At 42.7% G+C, this 17,296-nt stretch overlaps 1 protein-coding gene and 1 long non-coding RNA gene across 2 annotated transcripts in view; one reads left to right on the top strand and one right to left on the bottom strand.

The window, feature by feature from the left end:
• LOC145520507 (uncharacterized) overlaps positions 1-4,861 on the top strand; it is a 143,036-nt gene extending 138,175 nt beyond the window's left edge. The window contains exon 4 of the mRNA XM_081527047.1: positions 3,057-4,861. Within this exon, the coding sequence (XP_081383173.1) occupies positions 3,057-3,168 (112 nt within the window). The 3' untranslated portion in view covers positions 3,169-4,861. The remainder of the gene's footprint in view (positions 1-3,056) is intronic.
• A 2,719-nt stretch (positions 4,862-7,580) lies between these two features.
• Positions 7,581-16,241, bottom strand: LOC145520538 (uncharacterized). Its single transcript, XR_014064557.1, has 2 exons — positions 10,778-16,241; positions 7,581-7,745 (listed from the first exon to the last, which is right to left on the bottom strand). It is a non-coding gene; the product is annotated as an uncharacterized LOC145520538 (long non-coding RNA).
• Positions 16,242-17,296: the final 1,055 nt, after the last annotated feature.

Genomic DNA, 17,296 nt, shown 5'->3' with positions numbered 1-17,296 from the left:
ATGTGCTGCTGAGACAGGATTTGAGAGCAGCTCCCCCACGGCAGGGGGTCTAAACTGCATTGCACAGACCAGCACTTGGCTCCCAGCTCTCCTCACCACCAGGCATCCACTTAGATTTTACTTTTATGTCATCCGTTTGGATGAGGGATTTCATTCGGGTGGGGACTACCGTTTACAATTTTAATTCTCCCAGGAGCCTGGCTTAGCGTTTGGCTTTGTGTGTAACAATCATTTGAAAAACAACAAAATTCAGTATTGGCTAAAGATAAAGACAGAAGCTCTTTAAAATAGCCTTTGATTCTGTGGTTATTCTATACTACTTTTATCAACGAAAGAAATTTTTTTGCAATTTGCCCTTAAGTAGAAACATTCCCTAGTCCACTGTTTGGTTTTTTTTTTTTTAATTAACCTATACAAGGTTAAAAACTACGTGAAATAGACATGTAACACATTCTCTAAATAATCTGACAGTACCGCCTGCTTTATATTTATTTAGTGTCCAAAGCTGTGTAAGGGTGTGTTAATATTATCATGGGCTATTTTAAATAAAAACACAAGCAAGATATATTTGCATTTGAAATAGTCTTATACTTTCTTTATTTCAACTGTTTAATAGATTGTAAGCCATCTAAGATAGAATGTTACATTAATATGTATATATACATATATGTTAACATATATAATATAAATCACTAAAATATAAGAATCGCTATATGTAATAATGTACATTACTAAATATTAAACTATATGTAAATAACATATACATTTCTTTCTTTTTTCTTCTTCAGCTCCCAAGGTAGTAATGATCTTAGAACTGGTAAATAAATTGGCTGATTTCCTCCAGGGAAAAACACTAACCAAGTAGAAGCTCCTTTTAGGGCCTTAGTATTTTATTTTTTAAGATTAAGTACCTGATATTCTCTGCCCATGAAACTGTAGTGTCTAGAGTAAAAGGTGAAGCCATACTTACAGTGAACATTTTTGTGTTCAAGTTTAAGCCAGTTCATGTGATCAACAGTATGAGGGGAACAAAATTAACTTTCTTGGTTTAGTGTCAAGGTCTGAGTCACTGTCTTGGGAAAGAAGATGGTATATGTGGTAAGATCTTTATGCAAATGCATGTGAAAAGTTGAAAAGACTAAGCAGTAAAAGCAAAAGGAGGAAACAGCAATATTTCAGTGGTTTTAGCAGGTTGAAATGAATTTGCATTCAGCACATTCCCACATAGCTTGCTGAACAGTGAACATATGAAGGATGATGTTAGCATACATCCCCTTTCCCATATACATTAACCAAAGAGCCTACCAGATGCAAATTTCTAACTAAAATAGCTAACGCCATACCGAGGTGTGAAGCAAACAAGCATCTCATTTCAAAGGAATCTTGTGATTTTTAGAGATGATCAAGGCCTGGCCCCAGCCCTGCAAACTGAAAGGATTGGAACCCCTTAATTTTGGCTTATACCCTTTTATGTTAGAGAAAACAAAAGCTAAAAAGATAATTTAAAATAAACTTTAAAATAATTTAAAATAAAGCCTAGATGTGGCTTACACCCTTCTATATTAGAGAAAACCAAAACAAACAAACAAACAAAATAAATAAATAGGCCATCTTTTCTCCTCACATGTAATTCATCAATCGCATTTCATACTATTTACAGATGGTTTTACTTTTCTTCAAAGACAAGACGTATTTAATGTCTGTTTGGGATATTACAAACAAAGCAAGAGGCATTTCCTAGCAATTCTGTACTTTTGGTTCTCCAAATAATTTTTTAAAAATATTTCTTCATTTGTCAAAGAGGAAAGGTTTTCAGGTAAAATGGGTATACACTTGGATGACCTGATTGAGGTCATTTTAAGACTTCTCTCTGGAAAACCACACTCAGGATAAGCAGGTGGAAAGTTTGTGTGTGTGTGTATGTGTGTGTGTTAGTCGCTCAGTCGTGTCCAACTCTGCAACCTCATGGGCTGTAGCCCACCAAGCTTCTCTGTCCATGGGATTCTCCAAGCAAGAATACTGGAATGGGTTGCCATTCCCTTCTCCAGGGTATCTGACCCATGGATCAAACTTGTGTCTCCTGCATTGCAGGCAGATTCTTTACTGTCTGAGCCATCAGGAACCCTTTTATTGGGGAATGGAAGAGTAATCTGGATGATTAGACTTGAGTGTTGCCCTGACTTGGCCTTTCCGTAGCTGTGTGACCTTGACCCAAACAGTTTACCTCTGTGAGCCTTGTCTGTAGGATGCCCCCATTGTAGGGCATTTTTGCAGAGTGAATAAAATTATACTTGTGGAAGCCCACACTAGCCATGCCGAGCTGAATCCCAACCCATAGATACAGTTTGCTTGTTCAGTGTTGTTGTTCAATTGCTAAGATGTGTCCCACTCTTTGTGACCCCGTGGACTGCAGCACGCTGGGCTGTCCTTCACTAACTCCCAGAGTTTGCTTATATTCATGTCCATTGAGTCAATGATGCCATCCAACCATTTGTTCCTCTTTTACCCGCTTCCCCTCCTGCCTTCAATCTTTCCCAGCATCAGGGTCTTTTCTAGAGAGTCAGCTCTTCACATCAGGTGGCCAAAGTATTGGAGCTTCAGCTTCAGTTTGCTTGGCTTGTACTAAACGAAATTTTTAAGACTCGTTGACAAAATTTAAAAATTAGACAATTCATATTTTTGGCTTTCTGCTTTTATGTATAAACGCTGCAAAAACTTACAACTGCCTGTAACAGTATCAGCTTAGACCCATCCTGAACCATCCCCATTGTCTTCACCCATCCTGCCCTGTTGATTTTGTGCTTATAATTCCCATTATTTAAAAGCAAAACAAACAAACTGTTGACTTGATTACCTTGGTAACATCTTGTTAAAGGAAATTTTCTTAGACAAAGTGATTTTGAGCACAAATCAAAATTCAGTGCTCATCAGCAGGGAGCTAGTGAATATTCAAAAAAGAGAGGAAATGGATCTGGATGATATTGTGTGTATCTAGATGACAGAAAGTTTATCTGAGCCAGTGGATGGTTGAACACAGAACCTGGCTTATTCCACAGAGCTGTGAAACTGCCATCTCTTTTACCATCGACATGGATGCATATTTATGATGTGGATGATTTGGAACCATCTACCGATGTGAATGAACTATTCATCAGAAGACATATGTAATCAGTGTGAGAAGTAAGGTAAGTCAATTGAACTGTGGCTAGTAATTATTAACAGCAAGCACCAAGGATTTATCCCTGACACAGTGAGTGACTGTGTGCAGGCCAAGTGACATTAAATACAGCTCAGCTGGCAACAGTGTGGGGTCTTGAGTCTTCTCAAGTAGCTATCGGATTTTTGTCCAACAGCCAATTACAGATGCTGAGCCCAGTTTAATTCTGGGTTTGGATTCAAATATAATTTTTAACACTTCCTGTCACCCAGAGATCCATCTATATTTCTACCTTTTTCCTATTTTTATTAACATTATTATTATTCAGAAAAGTGCACACGTAAGTGTAGAATCCTTGAACACACCCATGTAACCACTACCCTGATTAAAAGACAGGTTATTTGTACTTCAGAAGTTCTCTCTGTGTTCCCCTCCAGACACGCCCCCCACCCCTTCCAGGGTAACAGCTGTCATGCCTTTGAACACTTTGGATGGTTTATGCTTGTTTTTGAGCTTCATATGTGGAATCATAAAGTAGGTACTTTTTATGTCTTGTTTCCCTCATGTATCATTATGTTTATAAGATTCAACCATATTTTCAAGTGTAGTTGGAAGTCTTCTATTTACTTTGGTGAGTAGTATTTCATTGTGTGAAAGTGCTATAATTTATTTATAGATCCTGATATTAATGGGCATTTGGGTAGTTTCCAGGGTAGAGCTGTTATAAATAGTTTCTATAAATATTCTCGGACATTACTTTTGATGCACAGTTGAATGCTGCATATCTATTGAGTTTCCTGTATTCCCAGGGTCCGCTCAAAGGGATTTCCGAGATGCTAGAGTTACTGGCCCCTGGGTCAATCCCAGGGGCTGCCTTGATAATCCTGTTTGAGGCAGAGGTTGGCCTGGGCTTCAAGCATCCTTCCCCCCAGTTGTGCTCCTGCTCTTCTGAGCCCCCCACCTCCCTGCCGCCCAGACTCTCTGCACTGTCTTGATCTCTGCCATCTGATTCATCTGAGCTCTCTCATCGGACTGCCTGTGGCCTCTGACGGACTGATGGCATTCCTTGGGTCCACTCCTGCTCTTGCCTCGCCTTTCTTGTTTCTCCTCCCACGTTTACCCGCTTTGGCTAAAGCACTCCCGTGCCATCAGAGGTCCCCCGCAGAGTTCTTTAGTCTGTGACATGTTGGAAGAACTTGCCCATCTGATTACAGATCATGTCGCAGGCACACAGGAGGCTGTAGAGCAGGGAGGCTGAGAGCACGGGCTCTGAAGACGGACTTCCTGGTGCAAATTCTGGTTGCCAGTTACTAGCTCTGTGACAGCAGCCACATTTTCTCTACCCTCAGCTTATCATGTTGGGATAGTCTGAGAACTTCTAACCAGTAATGCTTATAATAAACATTTGTCTAACCTACTTTTTGTCCTTCTTGGCTCTTTCTTGTCCTGTTGGTTGTTGCATGTTCATAACTCTTCCTCTGTTTGCTTACCCACTGCTGGGTTTACCTCCTCTCTCTCTACAAGCTCACCGCAGTTAACCTCACCTGCAGCACAGTGATTCTTTCTAAGACTCATTAACCAAAACAGCATCTGTCTTAGGAGCAATGACATCCCACACCACGTGTTTCATACCACACCACGTGTTTCTCAGTTGAAGGCACATTGGCTGTGTTAATTTCCTGTTGCTGCTGTAACAGATTCCCATAAACATAATGGCTTAAAACTATGTAATTTATTGTCTAATGGTTCAGGAGGTAAGAAGTTCAAAATAGGTCCTCTGGCCCTAAAATCAAGGTGTCAGCAGGGGTGCATCCCTTTTGGATCTCTTGGGAAGACTCTGTTTCCTTGCTTTTTCTAGCTTCTAGAGGCATCCTCTATTCCTTGGCTTGTGATCCTTTATCTTCAACAGCTCATCATTCTAAGCCCTACCTCAGGCATTACATGTCTTTTCTATGACCTTTATCCTCTTATTAGGACCCACGTGGTTACATTAGCCCCACCTGAATCATGCAGGATAATCTCACATGTTTTGTTTTTAACTTAATCACATAGATAAAGTCCTATTCACAGTTTTGGAGACTAGAACATGACATCTTTGGGAGGCCAGTCTTCTGTCCACCACGCTGGTCAAACCATTTGCTTTACTTCCCTAAGGTGGTCTCTGTGTTACGTCCTGTCCCTTAAGACAGTCTTAGATTCACAGCAGATGATTTGCTTTCCAAAGGACAAAAGAACAAAAATTGTGAGAGCATTCCAATGACTAAGGTGCTTGCACGGTATTAAAATTTAACTCCTGCTACAGCTCTGACAGGTAAATATCCGGAGAATGTGGCTTAGCTCTAGGCCTGGCTGTGCCGACCACTCAAATAATACCAAGGACACTCAGATGATAAGACATCAACCAGCAAGTACCTAATTCCATCTGTAATTGAGTCAACATGTAGGGACGCGCCTGTATATGGATTGCATCTCAGTCGCTCTTACAATCTTCCTTCAGTCAGTGCTAAACAAGCCCTCAGGCTACAGGAGATGGCCTGTGTCTTTGTTTCAGCCTGTTTGCTCTATGAGGTCGTGGCTCTTTGGAACATGACTCAGGGGACCTGACTGCCCCAGGAGATCCCAGATGAGGTCATCTCCCCACATTCTCCCAGGTGTGCTCTCTGCCTCTTGTCAGATTTTAAAGCATCTTTTTGACTGAGACACCAAAGAATAATATGATTAATTTCTTCCTAAATTCATCTCTGCTTCTGCTTGGTTCCTGCTTTTTAAGTAAAGCTCCAGACAACCCCCGAGGTCACTGACCTGGCCCAGGTATTGGAAGTGTATCTGGTAGCCTCCAGGGAATGTATTATCATAAAGTGTCTAACAAATGAATTAACTGTTGAAAGATGGGCTCTGGACACAGAGTAACGACGTACTCATTTTTTCTCCTTGAATTTATTTGCTGCCCAAGCATAAAAATTTTCTCTGAATTTGTGGAGACTGTGTTTTTCAGGTTCTTACACAGAGAAGCCAATGATGGAAAATGGTGCTGGGTTACGGATGATAACCTGGTTCTGGGTTTGGAGTCTGAGGCTATTGTTTGTGACAGGGACTTTGCTTCTGCCCTATGACCCAGATACAGAACAAGTCCAGGGAGGTCAGAGCAACACATTTGTTTGTTGTTTAACCAGACTGACTTGTTTAACTAAGGAAATGGGAAAGCAACAAAAAACCTCTTTCTGCAATAGGCCAACCCTTTAGCTTGTTTACATGGACAAGAGCAAAATGGCAAGACTTAAGCAATTAATATGATAGCTCAACTGCAAAACTTAATGATCAAAACTTTTTAAAAACTGCATATATACAGAGAATAGATGGCTGGTTGCCAGAGGTGGACGTGGGGATTGAGCAAAATGGATGAAGGGGGTTAAAAGATGCAAGCTTCCAGTTGTAAAATAAATAAGTCATTGGATGTAATGCACAGCGCGGTGACTCTAGGTAATAAAGCTATTGCATGTATTTGAAAGTTGCTGAGAGAGTAGATCTTAAACATTCTCACCACAGGAAAACATTTCATAACCATGGATGATGATGGATGTTAATCAGACTTGTGGTGATCATTTCATGATATATATTTATATAAAACTATGGAATCATTGTGTTCTATACCTGAAACTAATATAATGTTACATGTCAATTAGGGCTTCCCAAGTGGCACTAGAATTAAGAACTGCCTGCCGATGCAGAAGATGGAAGGGATGTGGGCTCAATCCCCGGGTCAGGAGGAGGGCGTGGCAAACCACTCCAGTATTCTTACCTGGAGAATCCCGTGGACACATGATCCTGGCGGACTACAGTCCACCGGGCCACAAAGAATTGGACGTGACTGAAGCAACTTAGCATGCATGCAATTACATCTCAATTTTTTTAAAAACTGATTTTTTTTTTTTTTCTTATCTTTCCTATTCAGAATAATCATGAAGTTTGAGGTGCAGGCAGCTCTACAGTAACAATGACATGGGAGTTTCTTGCTAAAAATGCAGACTCTTGCCTCATGACACACCTGTGGGGCAGGTTCTGGCGCTCTTAGGTTATCCTGATGTGAACTGACGCTTGAGACTCACTGGTTTAGGGGAAGGTTTATAGTTATGAAGATGGACAACTGAATTTTAATTTTTTACTAAATAATGATTCCCTCATTTCTCATTTCAGTGAAATATTTGTGAAATGCCTACATAAAAGACAGTTGTTAAATAATGAGATAGTTTCCATTTGAGGTAAAATCTTGATGGCAACAATTTGTATCACCATCACAGGTTGTTGTCTCAGTTTGAAATGCCCTCACTAACTCTCTGTGAACATATCAAGTCAAGCTACTTGTTTCTACTGTACACCCTGTAGATGGTATGTAATAATAACCACTATGGGAACATTAAAGAAATATAAGATAATTTAAAAAGCACTTTATTATAATTCATTATTGTTTATACAGTACTACCAATAATGATTATCAGTTCAGTTCAGTTCAGTTGCTCAGTTGTGTCCGACTGTCTGTGACCCCATGGATTCTAGCACGCTAGGCCTCCCTGTCCATCGTTTACTCAAACTCATGTCCATTGAGTCGGTCATGCCATCCAACCATCTCGTCCTCTGTCGTCCCCTTCTCCTCCTGCCCTCAATCTTTCCCAGCATCAGGGTCTTTTCAAATGAGTCAGCTCTTCCCATCAGGTGGCCAAAGTACTGGAGTTTCAACTTCAACATCAGTCCTTCCAATGAATATTCAGGACTGATTGCCTTAGGATGGACTGATTAGATCTTCTTTCAGTCAAGGGACTCTCAAGAGTCTTCTCCAACACCACAGTTCAAAAGCTTCAATTCTTCTGCATTCAGCTTTCTTTATAGTCCAACTCTCACATCCATACATGACTACTGGAAAAACCATAGCCTTCACTAGGCAAACCTTTGTTGGCAAAGTAATGTCTCTGCTTTTCAATATGCTGTCTAGGTTGGTCATAACTTTTCTTCCAAGGAGTAAGTGTCTTTTAATTTCATGGCTGCAATCACCATCTGCAGTGATTTTGGAGCCCCCCAAAATAAAGTCAGCCACTGTTTCCACTGTTTCCCCATCTATTTGCCATGAAGTGATGGGACCAGATGCCATGATCTTAGTTTTCTGAATGTTGGGCTTTAAGCCAACTTTTTCACTTTCATCAAGAGGCTCTTTAGTTCTTCACTTTCTGCCATAAGGGTGGTGTCATCTGCATATCTGAGGTTACTGATATTTCTCCCGGTAATCTTGATTCCAGATTGTGCTTCCTCCAGCCCAGCTTTTCTCATGATGTACTCTGCATATAAGTTAAATAAGCAGGGTGAAAATATATAGCCTTGACATACTCTTTTTCCTATTTGGAACCAGTCTGTTGTTCCATGTCCAGTTGTAACTGTTACTTCCTGACCTGCATACAGATTTCTCAAGAGGAAGGTCAGGTGGTCTAGTATTCCCATCTGTTGAAGAATTTTCCACAGTTTTTGGTGATCCACACAGTCAAAGGCTTTGACATAGTCAATAAAGCAGAAACAGATGTTTCTCTGGAACTCTCTTGCTTTTTCAATGATCCAGCAGATGTTGGCAATTTGATATCTGGTTCCTCTGCCTTTTCTAAAACCAGCTTGAACATCTGGAAGTTGACGGTTCACGTATTGTTTAAGCCTGGCTTGGAGAATTTTGAGCATTACTTTCCTAGCGTGTGAAATGAGTGCAATTGTGCGGTAGTTTGAGCTTTCTTTGGCATTGTCTTCCTTTGGGATTGGAATGAAAACTGACCTTTTCCAGTCCTGTGGCCACTGCTGAGTTTTCCAAATTTGCTGGCATGTTGAGTGCAACACTTTCACAGCATCATCTTTTAGGATTTGAAATAGCTCAACTGGAATTCCATCACCTCCACTAGCTTTGTTCGTAGTGATGCTTCCTAAGGCCCACTTAACTTCACATTCCAGGATGTCTGGCTCTAGGTGAGTGATCACACCATTGTGATTATCTGAGTCATGAAGATCTTTTTTGTACAGTTCTATGTATTCTTACCACCTGTTCTTAATATCTTCTGCTTCTGTTAGGTCCATACCATTTCTGTCCTTTATTGAGCCCATCTTTACATGAAATGTTCCCTTGGTATCTCTAATTTTCTTGAAGAGATCTCTAGTCTTTCCCATTCTGTTGTTTTCCTCCATTTCTTTGCAGTGATCACTGAGGAAGGCTTTCTTATCTCTCCTTGCTGTTCTTTGGAACTCTGCATTCAAATGGGTATATCTTTCCTTTTCTCCATTGATTTTTGCTTCTCTTCTTTTCACAGCCATTTGTAAGGACTCCTCAGATAGCCATTTTGCTTTTTTGTGTTTCTTTTCCATGGGGATGGTCTTGATGCCTGTCTCCTGTACAATGTCATGAACCTCCATCCATAGTTCATCAGGCACTCTGTCTATCAGATCTAGTCCCTTAAATCTATTTGTCACTTCCACTGTATAATCATAAGGGATTTGATTTAGGTCATACCTGAATGCTCAAAATTCTCCAAGCCAGGCTTCAACAATACATAAACCGTCAACTTCCAGATGTTCAAGCAGAGTTCCAGAAAAACATCTATTTGTGCTTTATTGACTATACCGAAGCCTTTGACTGTGTGGATCACAATAAACTGCAGAAAATTCTTCAAGAGATGGGACTACCAGGTCACCTGACCTGTCTCTTGAGAAACCTGTATGCAGGTCAGGAAGCAACAGTTACAACTGGACATGGAACAACAGACTGGTTCCAAATAGGAAAAGGAGTACGTCAAGACTGTATATTGTCTCCCCACTTATTTAACTTATATGCAGAGTACATCATGAGAAACCCTGGGCTGGAGGAAGCACAATCTGGAATCAAGATTGCCGGGAGAAATATCAATAACCTCAGATATGCAGATGACACCGCCCTTATGGCAGAAAGTAAAGAGGAACTAAAAAGCCTCTTGATGAAAGTGAAAGAAGAGAGTGAAAAAGTTGGCTTAAAGCCCAACATTCAGAAAACTAAGATCATGGCATCTGGTCCCATCACTTCATGGCAAATAGATGGGGAAACAGTGGAAACAGTGTCAGACTTTATTTTTTTGGGCTCCAAAATCACTGCAGATGGTGATTGCAGCCATGAAATTAAAAGACGCTTACTCCTTGGAAGGAAAGTTATGACCAACCTAGATAGCATATTGAAAAGCAGAGACATTACTTTGCCAACAAAGGTTTGCCTAGTGAAGGCTATGGTTTTTCCAGTAGTCATGTATGGATGTGAGAGTTGGACTATAAAGAAAGCTGAGCACCAAAGAACTGATGCTTTTGAACTGTGCTGTTGGAGAAGACTCTTGAGAGTTCTTGGACTGCAAGGAGATCCAACCAGTCCATCCTAAAGGAGATCAGTCCTGAGTGTTCATTGGAAGGACTGATGTTGAAGCTGAAACTCCAATACTTTGGCCACCTCATGCGAAGAGTTGACTCATTAGTTGACTCTGATGCTGGGAAGGATTGAGGGCAGGAGGAGAAGGGGACGACAGAGGATGAGATGGCTGGATGGCATCACCGACTAGATGGGCATGAGTTTGGGTAAACTCCTGGAGTTGGTGATGGACAGGGAGGCCTGGCGTGCAAATAGTTGGACACGACTGAGCGACTGAACTGAACTGAAGTCTTCTGAGAACACATGCTTTGGAATCGAGAGTGATATATTTGATAGTGCTTCAGTCAAACCTATAGTTGTGATGTTGTTATAATATATCAAGTTGAAAGCCTGAGGTAAGGACAGAAAGAGGAGCAAAGACAAGATCAGAAGTCAGGAGGATAAAAATAACAGTGAGGGTGGAAGTACGATGTGAAGGATGGGTGAGAGCTAGGACTCAGAGCAGGGACTGTGATGGAGAGAAAGTGTGAAAGGAAGTAGTAGGGAATAGCCCAGGGCTGGACCAGGGGGCCCACATAACTGTTAAAAAGCCTTGAGCTGTTACAGAAAGAGCATGGTTCTACCTGCGCATTTACTGGTTCTCACTGTACTTGCTCGGGTTATAAAAAAAAAAAGGATCTTTTCTGGGAACCTAGATTTTTGTCAAACTGTATCTCTCCTTCTCACTTTAAGCCTTCCTTCTCCTATCATGATCCCTAGAGCATGAATATCCTCCAGTTTGGAGGGCTGTCTCCATATAACTGGAATTAGAAACAAGGCAGTTTGGAGGATTTTGTTAAGTGAGGCAAAGAGTAAGTCTGTTATCCTGCATAGAAGTGACGGAAACAAAGCGCTGTTCACAAAGGCACCCTTTGAAAAGCGAAGACAGCTAACACGCCATTGTTCACGTTACCAGCAAGTGCGTTCTTCAGTAGATTAGCCTGAGAGGGACGGCAGAGTGGCTCCATGGCTACTTTGCTGAATACGCGCATGAAGTGGTTAGAAGCGAGGGAGAACTCAGAGAGCTCAGGGCCTGGGATCTGCCTGGGGAAGTGTGGCCAAAGGCACATGTTAGATCGTCTGCGAGCGTCAGGCTGATCGCCGATCAAAAACATCACTGAAAACAAAGAGGGATGAAATGAATTTTCCCTGGGTTATAGAAATAGTGCAGGACAAGTGAAAAGGATATAAGATGGAAATAATACATATCTCTGGTGGCTCAGATGGTAAAGAATCTGCCTGCAATGCAGGAGACCTGGGTTTGATCCTGGGTTGGGAAGATTCCCTGGAGGAGGAAATGGCAATTCTCCAGTATTCTTGCTTGGAAAATCCCCAGGATAGAGGAGCCCGGCGGGCTACAGTCCATGGGATTGCAAAAAGTAGGATACTATTGAGCAACTAAGCACAGCACAGCACATGCAGAAAAACAGAGATTTATAGAGCTATAAAGACCCTGATGCTGAGGGCAGGAGGAGGGGGCGACAGAGGCGCGGTGGTTGGATGGCATCACCTACTCAATGGACATGAGTTTGAGCAAACTCTGGGAGGTAGTGAATGACAGGGAAGCCTGGCGTGCTGCAGTCCAGGGGGTCAAAGGGTCGGACACGACTTAGCGACTGAACAACACCATAGGGCTAACACCCAGCAGCTCGTTCCAAATTATTTGCTGCTTTTGTGCAAAGATTTAAGAATTTATCTCTACATCTTAAACCTGCACACAGGCAGGCAGGGAATCCAGTAACAAATAGAAACAACAACAATAATGTTGAACCTGAGAAAGGGACTGCATCCACTCCGCTTCCTTGACTGGGAAAACCCTCCTCCTCGCTGCACTCCAAACGTGTGTGTTGGGTGCTTGCTTTCCATTTCAATATCTCTTCCTCCAGGAAGGCTTCCAGACTCAACACGTTGATGGTTGTTCTATTGTTTATAACCCATGTCATCATATGCTTATGGATATGTATAATGTGTATGAATATGTAATAAAAACACTAGGCCACGTGGAGCTGGTGACCCCAGGGGCTTCTACAGTGGGTGTGGGTCTGTCTGTCGCTACTACACTCTTTAACATGCAGTGCAGAAGCTGGAATATCGGAGCTGCTCCAGAAACAGCTGATGAGTGTGGGAATGAAACCAGATCATTACCCTCTCATCAACTGAATAACAGGCGATAGGAAAGCAAGTGCTGAGGACAATAGGAAAGACTTGGAGCAGATAAAGGAACATTGAAAAGAAAATTTTAAAGAAAAGAGTGAAAGGAAACGTGTTGGAGCAATTAGCGCTTTCCCCACATAAACCCCACCCACTCTCTCATCGACACTGCCGCCTCCAGCGGCTGCTGCCACACGCCACCCTGGGCCGGGGGCCCGTCGGGACACTCTGTCCTCACTGCAGCTGTCCGTCAGTGTGGACGGACTGCAGAAACTGTCCACAGCACCTGGGCTTGCTGAGGTCCGGCTGCCAAAGCCTCCTTTGGGCACAGAGCATCCCCCCTGCCTCCCAGGGGTACTATTTTCCTCCCTGGAGCTTCCAGATAGAGATTTCAGGCCGGTCGATCTGAAAATTGTTTAAATATAACCACAGTAACACCTAAAAATAGTACATCTAAAGCTGGACAACATTGGAATACCTGAAACGAAGTGGAGACATGAGAATTAGGAGCACAGGATGGCTTGGGGACATCACATTGGACATCTGATATTTGGGCTGGCTGTCCTGCTTGACCGTGTGACTGGATCCAGGGATTTACATTTATGTTTAACCTGGCTTTGAAACTGTTACAGCTTTTATTTTCTCTAATTTACCGCCCGTGAATTGAATTACCAGGAGACTTGGTATTTGATTTATAAAAAAATGTAAATTAACAGCTTTGTGGTAGTTTTTGATAAACTGTCCACAGTTTCCTTTTTGCTCTATTCTCATCAAGGATCAGGATCCGTATTCCCTTCCTTAAATCTGGCAGCTAGGGCTGGCTCTTTTTTGTTTAATTATTTTTTACCGGAGTATGGTTGCTTTACAATGTTCTGTTAGTTTCTGCTGTGCCACAAAGTGAATCAGCTGTATGTATACACATATCCCCTCTTGTTTGGATTTCCTTCCCATTTAGGTTGCCACAGAGCCCTGAGGTGGGCTTCCCTGTTTTATACAGTAAGTTCTCATTCATTCTCTCCTTTATACACAGTATCAATAGTGTATATATGTCAGTCCCAATCTCCCAATTCATCCCCCCCACCCCTTCTTCCCCACATTTTGTATCCATGTCTGTGTCTCTGTTTCTGCTTTGCAAATAAGTTCATCTGTACCGTTGTCTGGATCTCTTAACCTCAACATCATTGATGTTCTGGACCAAGGAGTCTTTCTGCTGTGGGGTGGAGGACTGTCCTGTGCGCTGCCCAATATTTAGCAGCATTCCTGGGCTGGAAGCACTAGTGCCAGGAGCCTCCCAGAAGTCTATTCAGACACTGCCACATGCTCCCTGGGGGCAAACGTGGCCCTGGTTTGAGAATCACTGCACTGGCAGAAATGAGGTTTTGAGACTACTGAAGTCAGGCCATCATAAAATGTTGCTCAGAATTCTCCTGGTTCTTTTGGGACACTCATTCTGGGAGAAGGCCACCATGATGGAAATCCAGCTTCCCTTGAAGCTGCCCCTCTGGAGAGACTCCATGTATACATCACATATGACAATCCTGGCTGAGCCCAGGTGACTGCCCTGGCTAAACCTTACCCAAAATCTTGGCCCCCACATCTGTGAAATAAGATTGTTGTTGTTTTACCTAAGTTTGGTGTGGTGTGTTAATACAGCAATGGTACTTAAAACGGAATCACTGGAAGGTGGGAAAAATATAATTAACTAAAGCAACATGTGCATGCACGCTAAGTTGCTTCAGGCTTGTCCGACTCTGTGGCCCTACGGAGTGTAGCCTGCCAGGCTCCCATGTCCAGGGATTCTCCAGGCAAGGATACTAGAATGGGTTGCCATGCCCTCCTCCAGGGGATCTTCCCAACCCAAGGACTGAACCCCCATCTCTTAATGTCTCCTGCATTGGCAGGCGGGCTCTTTACCACTAGCACCACTGGGGAGCCCCCTAAAGCAACATGCTTTCCTTCAGTTCTCTGTGTCCTTTATCCGAGGCGTAGCACACACTGCAGCGCCTGCAGCCTGAATTCTCTGCCCGCTCTTCCGGGCGTGTGCTTGCGGTGTGCTGAGAAAATAAGAATTGGCATCCCAAACTTGTTCTAATCCTTCTTTTTTTTCCCTCTCTTTTCTCAAGAGAACATATTTTAAAGATGTAAGAGTTAAAGAAAACATCTGGTTTATGGGAAAATTATAAGAACATGTTTCTCCACTCCCACAGGGGAGCATCAGCAAATTCTAGGGCCTTAGCAACAGAATCAATAACAACAGCCAAGCGATTTCTCCCTGGAGAGCGCAAGCAGGGTCAGCTCTGACTTTATTAAGCACGAAAAACACACAAGTGAAAAGCCTGCATCCCTCAAGGACACAGGAATTGGGAGAATGCAGCAAAGAGGGCAAGGCAGCTCACAAATATGCTGAACTGAAGGAATTAGGATCACACCCAGAAATGGCAGGAAAACGAGTGTTTGCTTTTTCTGGCTTATTATTTGCTTAGTGATACTTCAGCATTTCTAAAAGATAAACGCCTTGGCCAGGCTTCTATCCATCTCTCTGCTCTATTTAATGTTACCAAGAGGAATGCTCAGATGTTTATATACTTGTCCTTTTTTTCACTTACGATTGACTTCATTTTCTACTCAAAATGGAATGACCCACCAAGGTAAGATCTGAAGCCCAGAAATTACTTCACGTTCACCTGGCACAGATTCTGAGGTAAGTTCTTGGCAGCTTCTTATCATGTTATGAAACACCCTGGGGGAGGTATTTTGAAACCAAAGGATCCCTCCCCATTTACCTTAATCAGGAAGGTCAGGATATTGCCATGTCCCAGCTCAGTCTGCTTGCCACGACAGGCCAATTAACCGAGAGATGAGGTGTTGAGGCAAGGAGTATGACTTTATTCAGAAAGCTGGCTGACCTAGAAGATGGCAGACTAATACCTCAAAATAACCATTTTGTTGGGGTCTGGATGCCAGGTTCTTTTTATAGGACAGAGTCAGGGGTGGAGAGGGGAGGAGTTGAGGAAGTAAAGACCATTATCTTGCAAATATCTCCTGGAATGGCCAGCCTCATGGAGGGGATATGTTAATCTCTCCAAGCAGAGGGGGGAACCCTAGGCAGGTCATTTTGTATGATTATAATTACAAAAGCAATGAAAAACAAAGGTTAAAGTCAAAGAAACAGATCCATCATGGAGTCAGAATTGGCGCTTCCCTGTAACAAGGTATAAAATTTAGAACCTCATACCTTCCACACCAGCTCATTTCCCCTTCGGTCACACTGGGAGTGGGCTGCTCACTTGCCTGTGTGCCCTGAGGTCCACCTCCTGGCCTTCCCCGGCCTCCCCACAGGGCTGATCCTGCCCAGCTGCCTTTCCAGGCTCCTTGCTTCCGGCTTCCGGCTGTGATCAACTCACAGGAGGCACAGAGGTTGCAGCTGGAAAATGTTGCCCAGCTCTGGGCTCTCACATCATCTCCTGCCTGGTCCTGACCCTCTCCTGCAGCTCCAGCCCTGGATCCAGTTTCAATCCAGCTTGGCTACGGCCTCTCCTCTGCTGTCCTTCCCACCCTAGGGCTAGTAGCAGCTAATATTTCCAATGTTCAGTTTCATCTGATAAACAACATGACACAGAGAACATTTTTCTTTCTGGACCTTGACTCATCCAGGGAGAATCTAGCTCCAAATGAAGCCCAGGTAGGGACCTAGAAATTGTATGTGATGATTCCATGTGTTTGTGGTTTTTCTTTAGAGTGTGTTGGTTGACTTTACAGTGTTGGTCACAAAGCTTCTGGAATAATATGATATAAAACCCTAGAAAAAGCAGCACTAATTTACAGTGAAAGAAAGCAAACAGTGGATGTCTTGGGCCATGGATGGGAGAGGTTAACTACATAGTGGTAGGTGGAACCTTTTTCATGTGATAGAAATATTCCAAATCACGATTTTCATGATGGCTAAATATAAATATATATTTGTCAAAAGCCACTGGATTGTTTACATGCAAATAGGTCATTTTACTTTGCTGTTTATTATTTTTTTAAGATGATTTTTTTTTGGCCACTCTGTGTAGCATGTAGGATCTTAGATCCCCAACCAGGGAAGGAACCCATGCCCCCTGCAGTGGAAGGGCGCAGTCTTCACTGCTGGACCACCAGGGAAGTCCCAGGGCATTTTATTGTATGCAAATTACACTGAGACTTGGAGCTGCTAAGGTTTACAAGATCGTTCTGCATCCTTTATTTCTGTGGTATTTCCCTAATGCCCCTGATTCTTCTCTTCCACATTTAATAATCTAAATATTGCTGTGCAGAAGAACTATCTCTTCTCCTCTCTGTATATATTTATTCCACTATTTATCTACATCAGTTTGGACTCATGGGGGTTTATTCCGGACTTAAAGTACAGTCTTGTTGCTAAGGTTCTGGTGCTAACACTTTTCCAGCTGGGCCATGAAGTGCTCCATTGGGGGAACTGGTGTGTTCTGTTGCCAAGGCTCCCTTGACTTTTTGAGCATTCCCATTCCTTCTGGCATCATGGGATGTTTCTGGCTCAT

Source organism: Giraffa tippelskirchi, chromosome 9 (assembly GCF_054371585.1).
Source record: "Giraffa tippelskirchi isolate mGirTip1 chromosome 9, T2T-mGirTip1v1.2.pri, whole genome shotgun sequence".
In the NCBI taxonomy this organism is placed as follows: Eukaryota; Metazoa; Chordata; class Mammalia; order Artiodactyla; family Giraffidae; genus Giraffa; species Giraffa tippelskirchi.
Note: the sequence above shows the minus strand (reverse complement) of the source record. Positions and strands in the feature narration are given on the sequence as shown.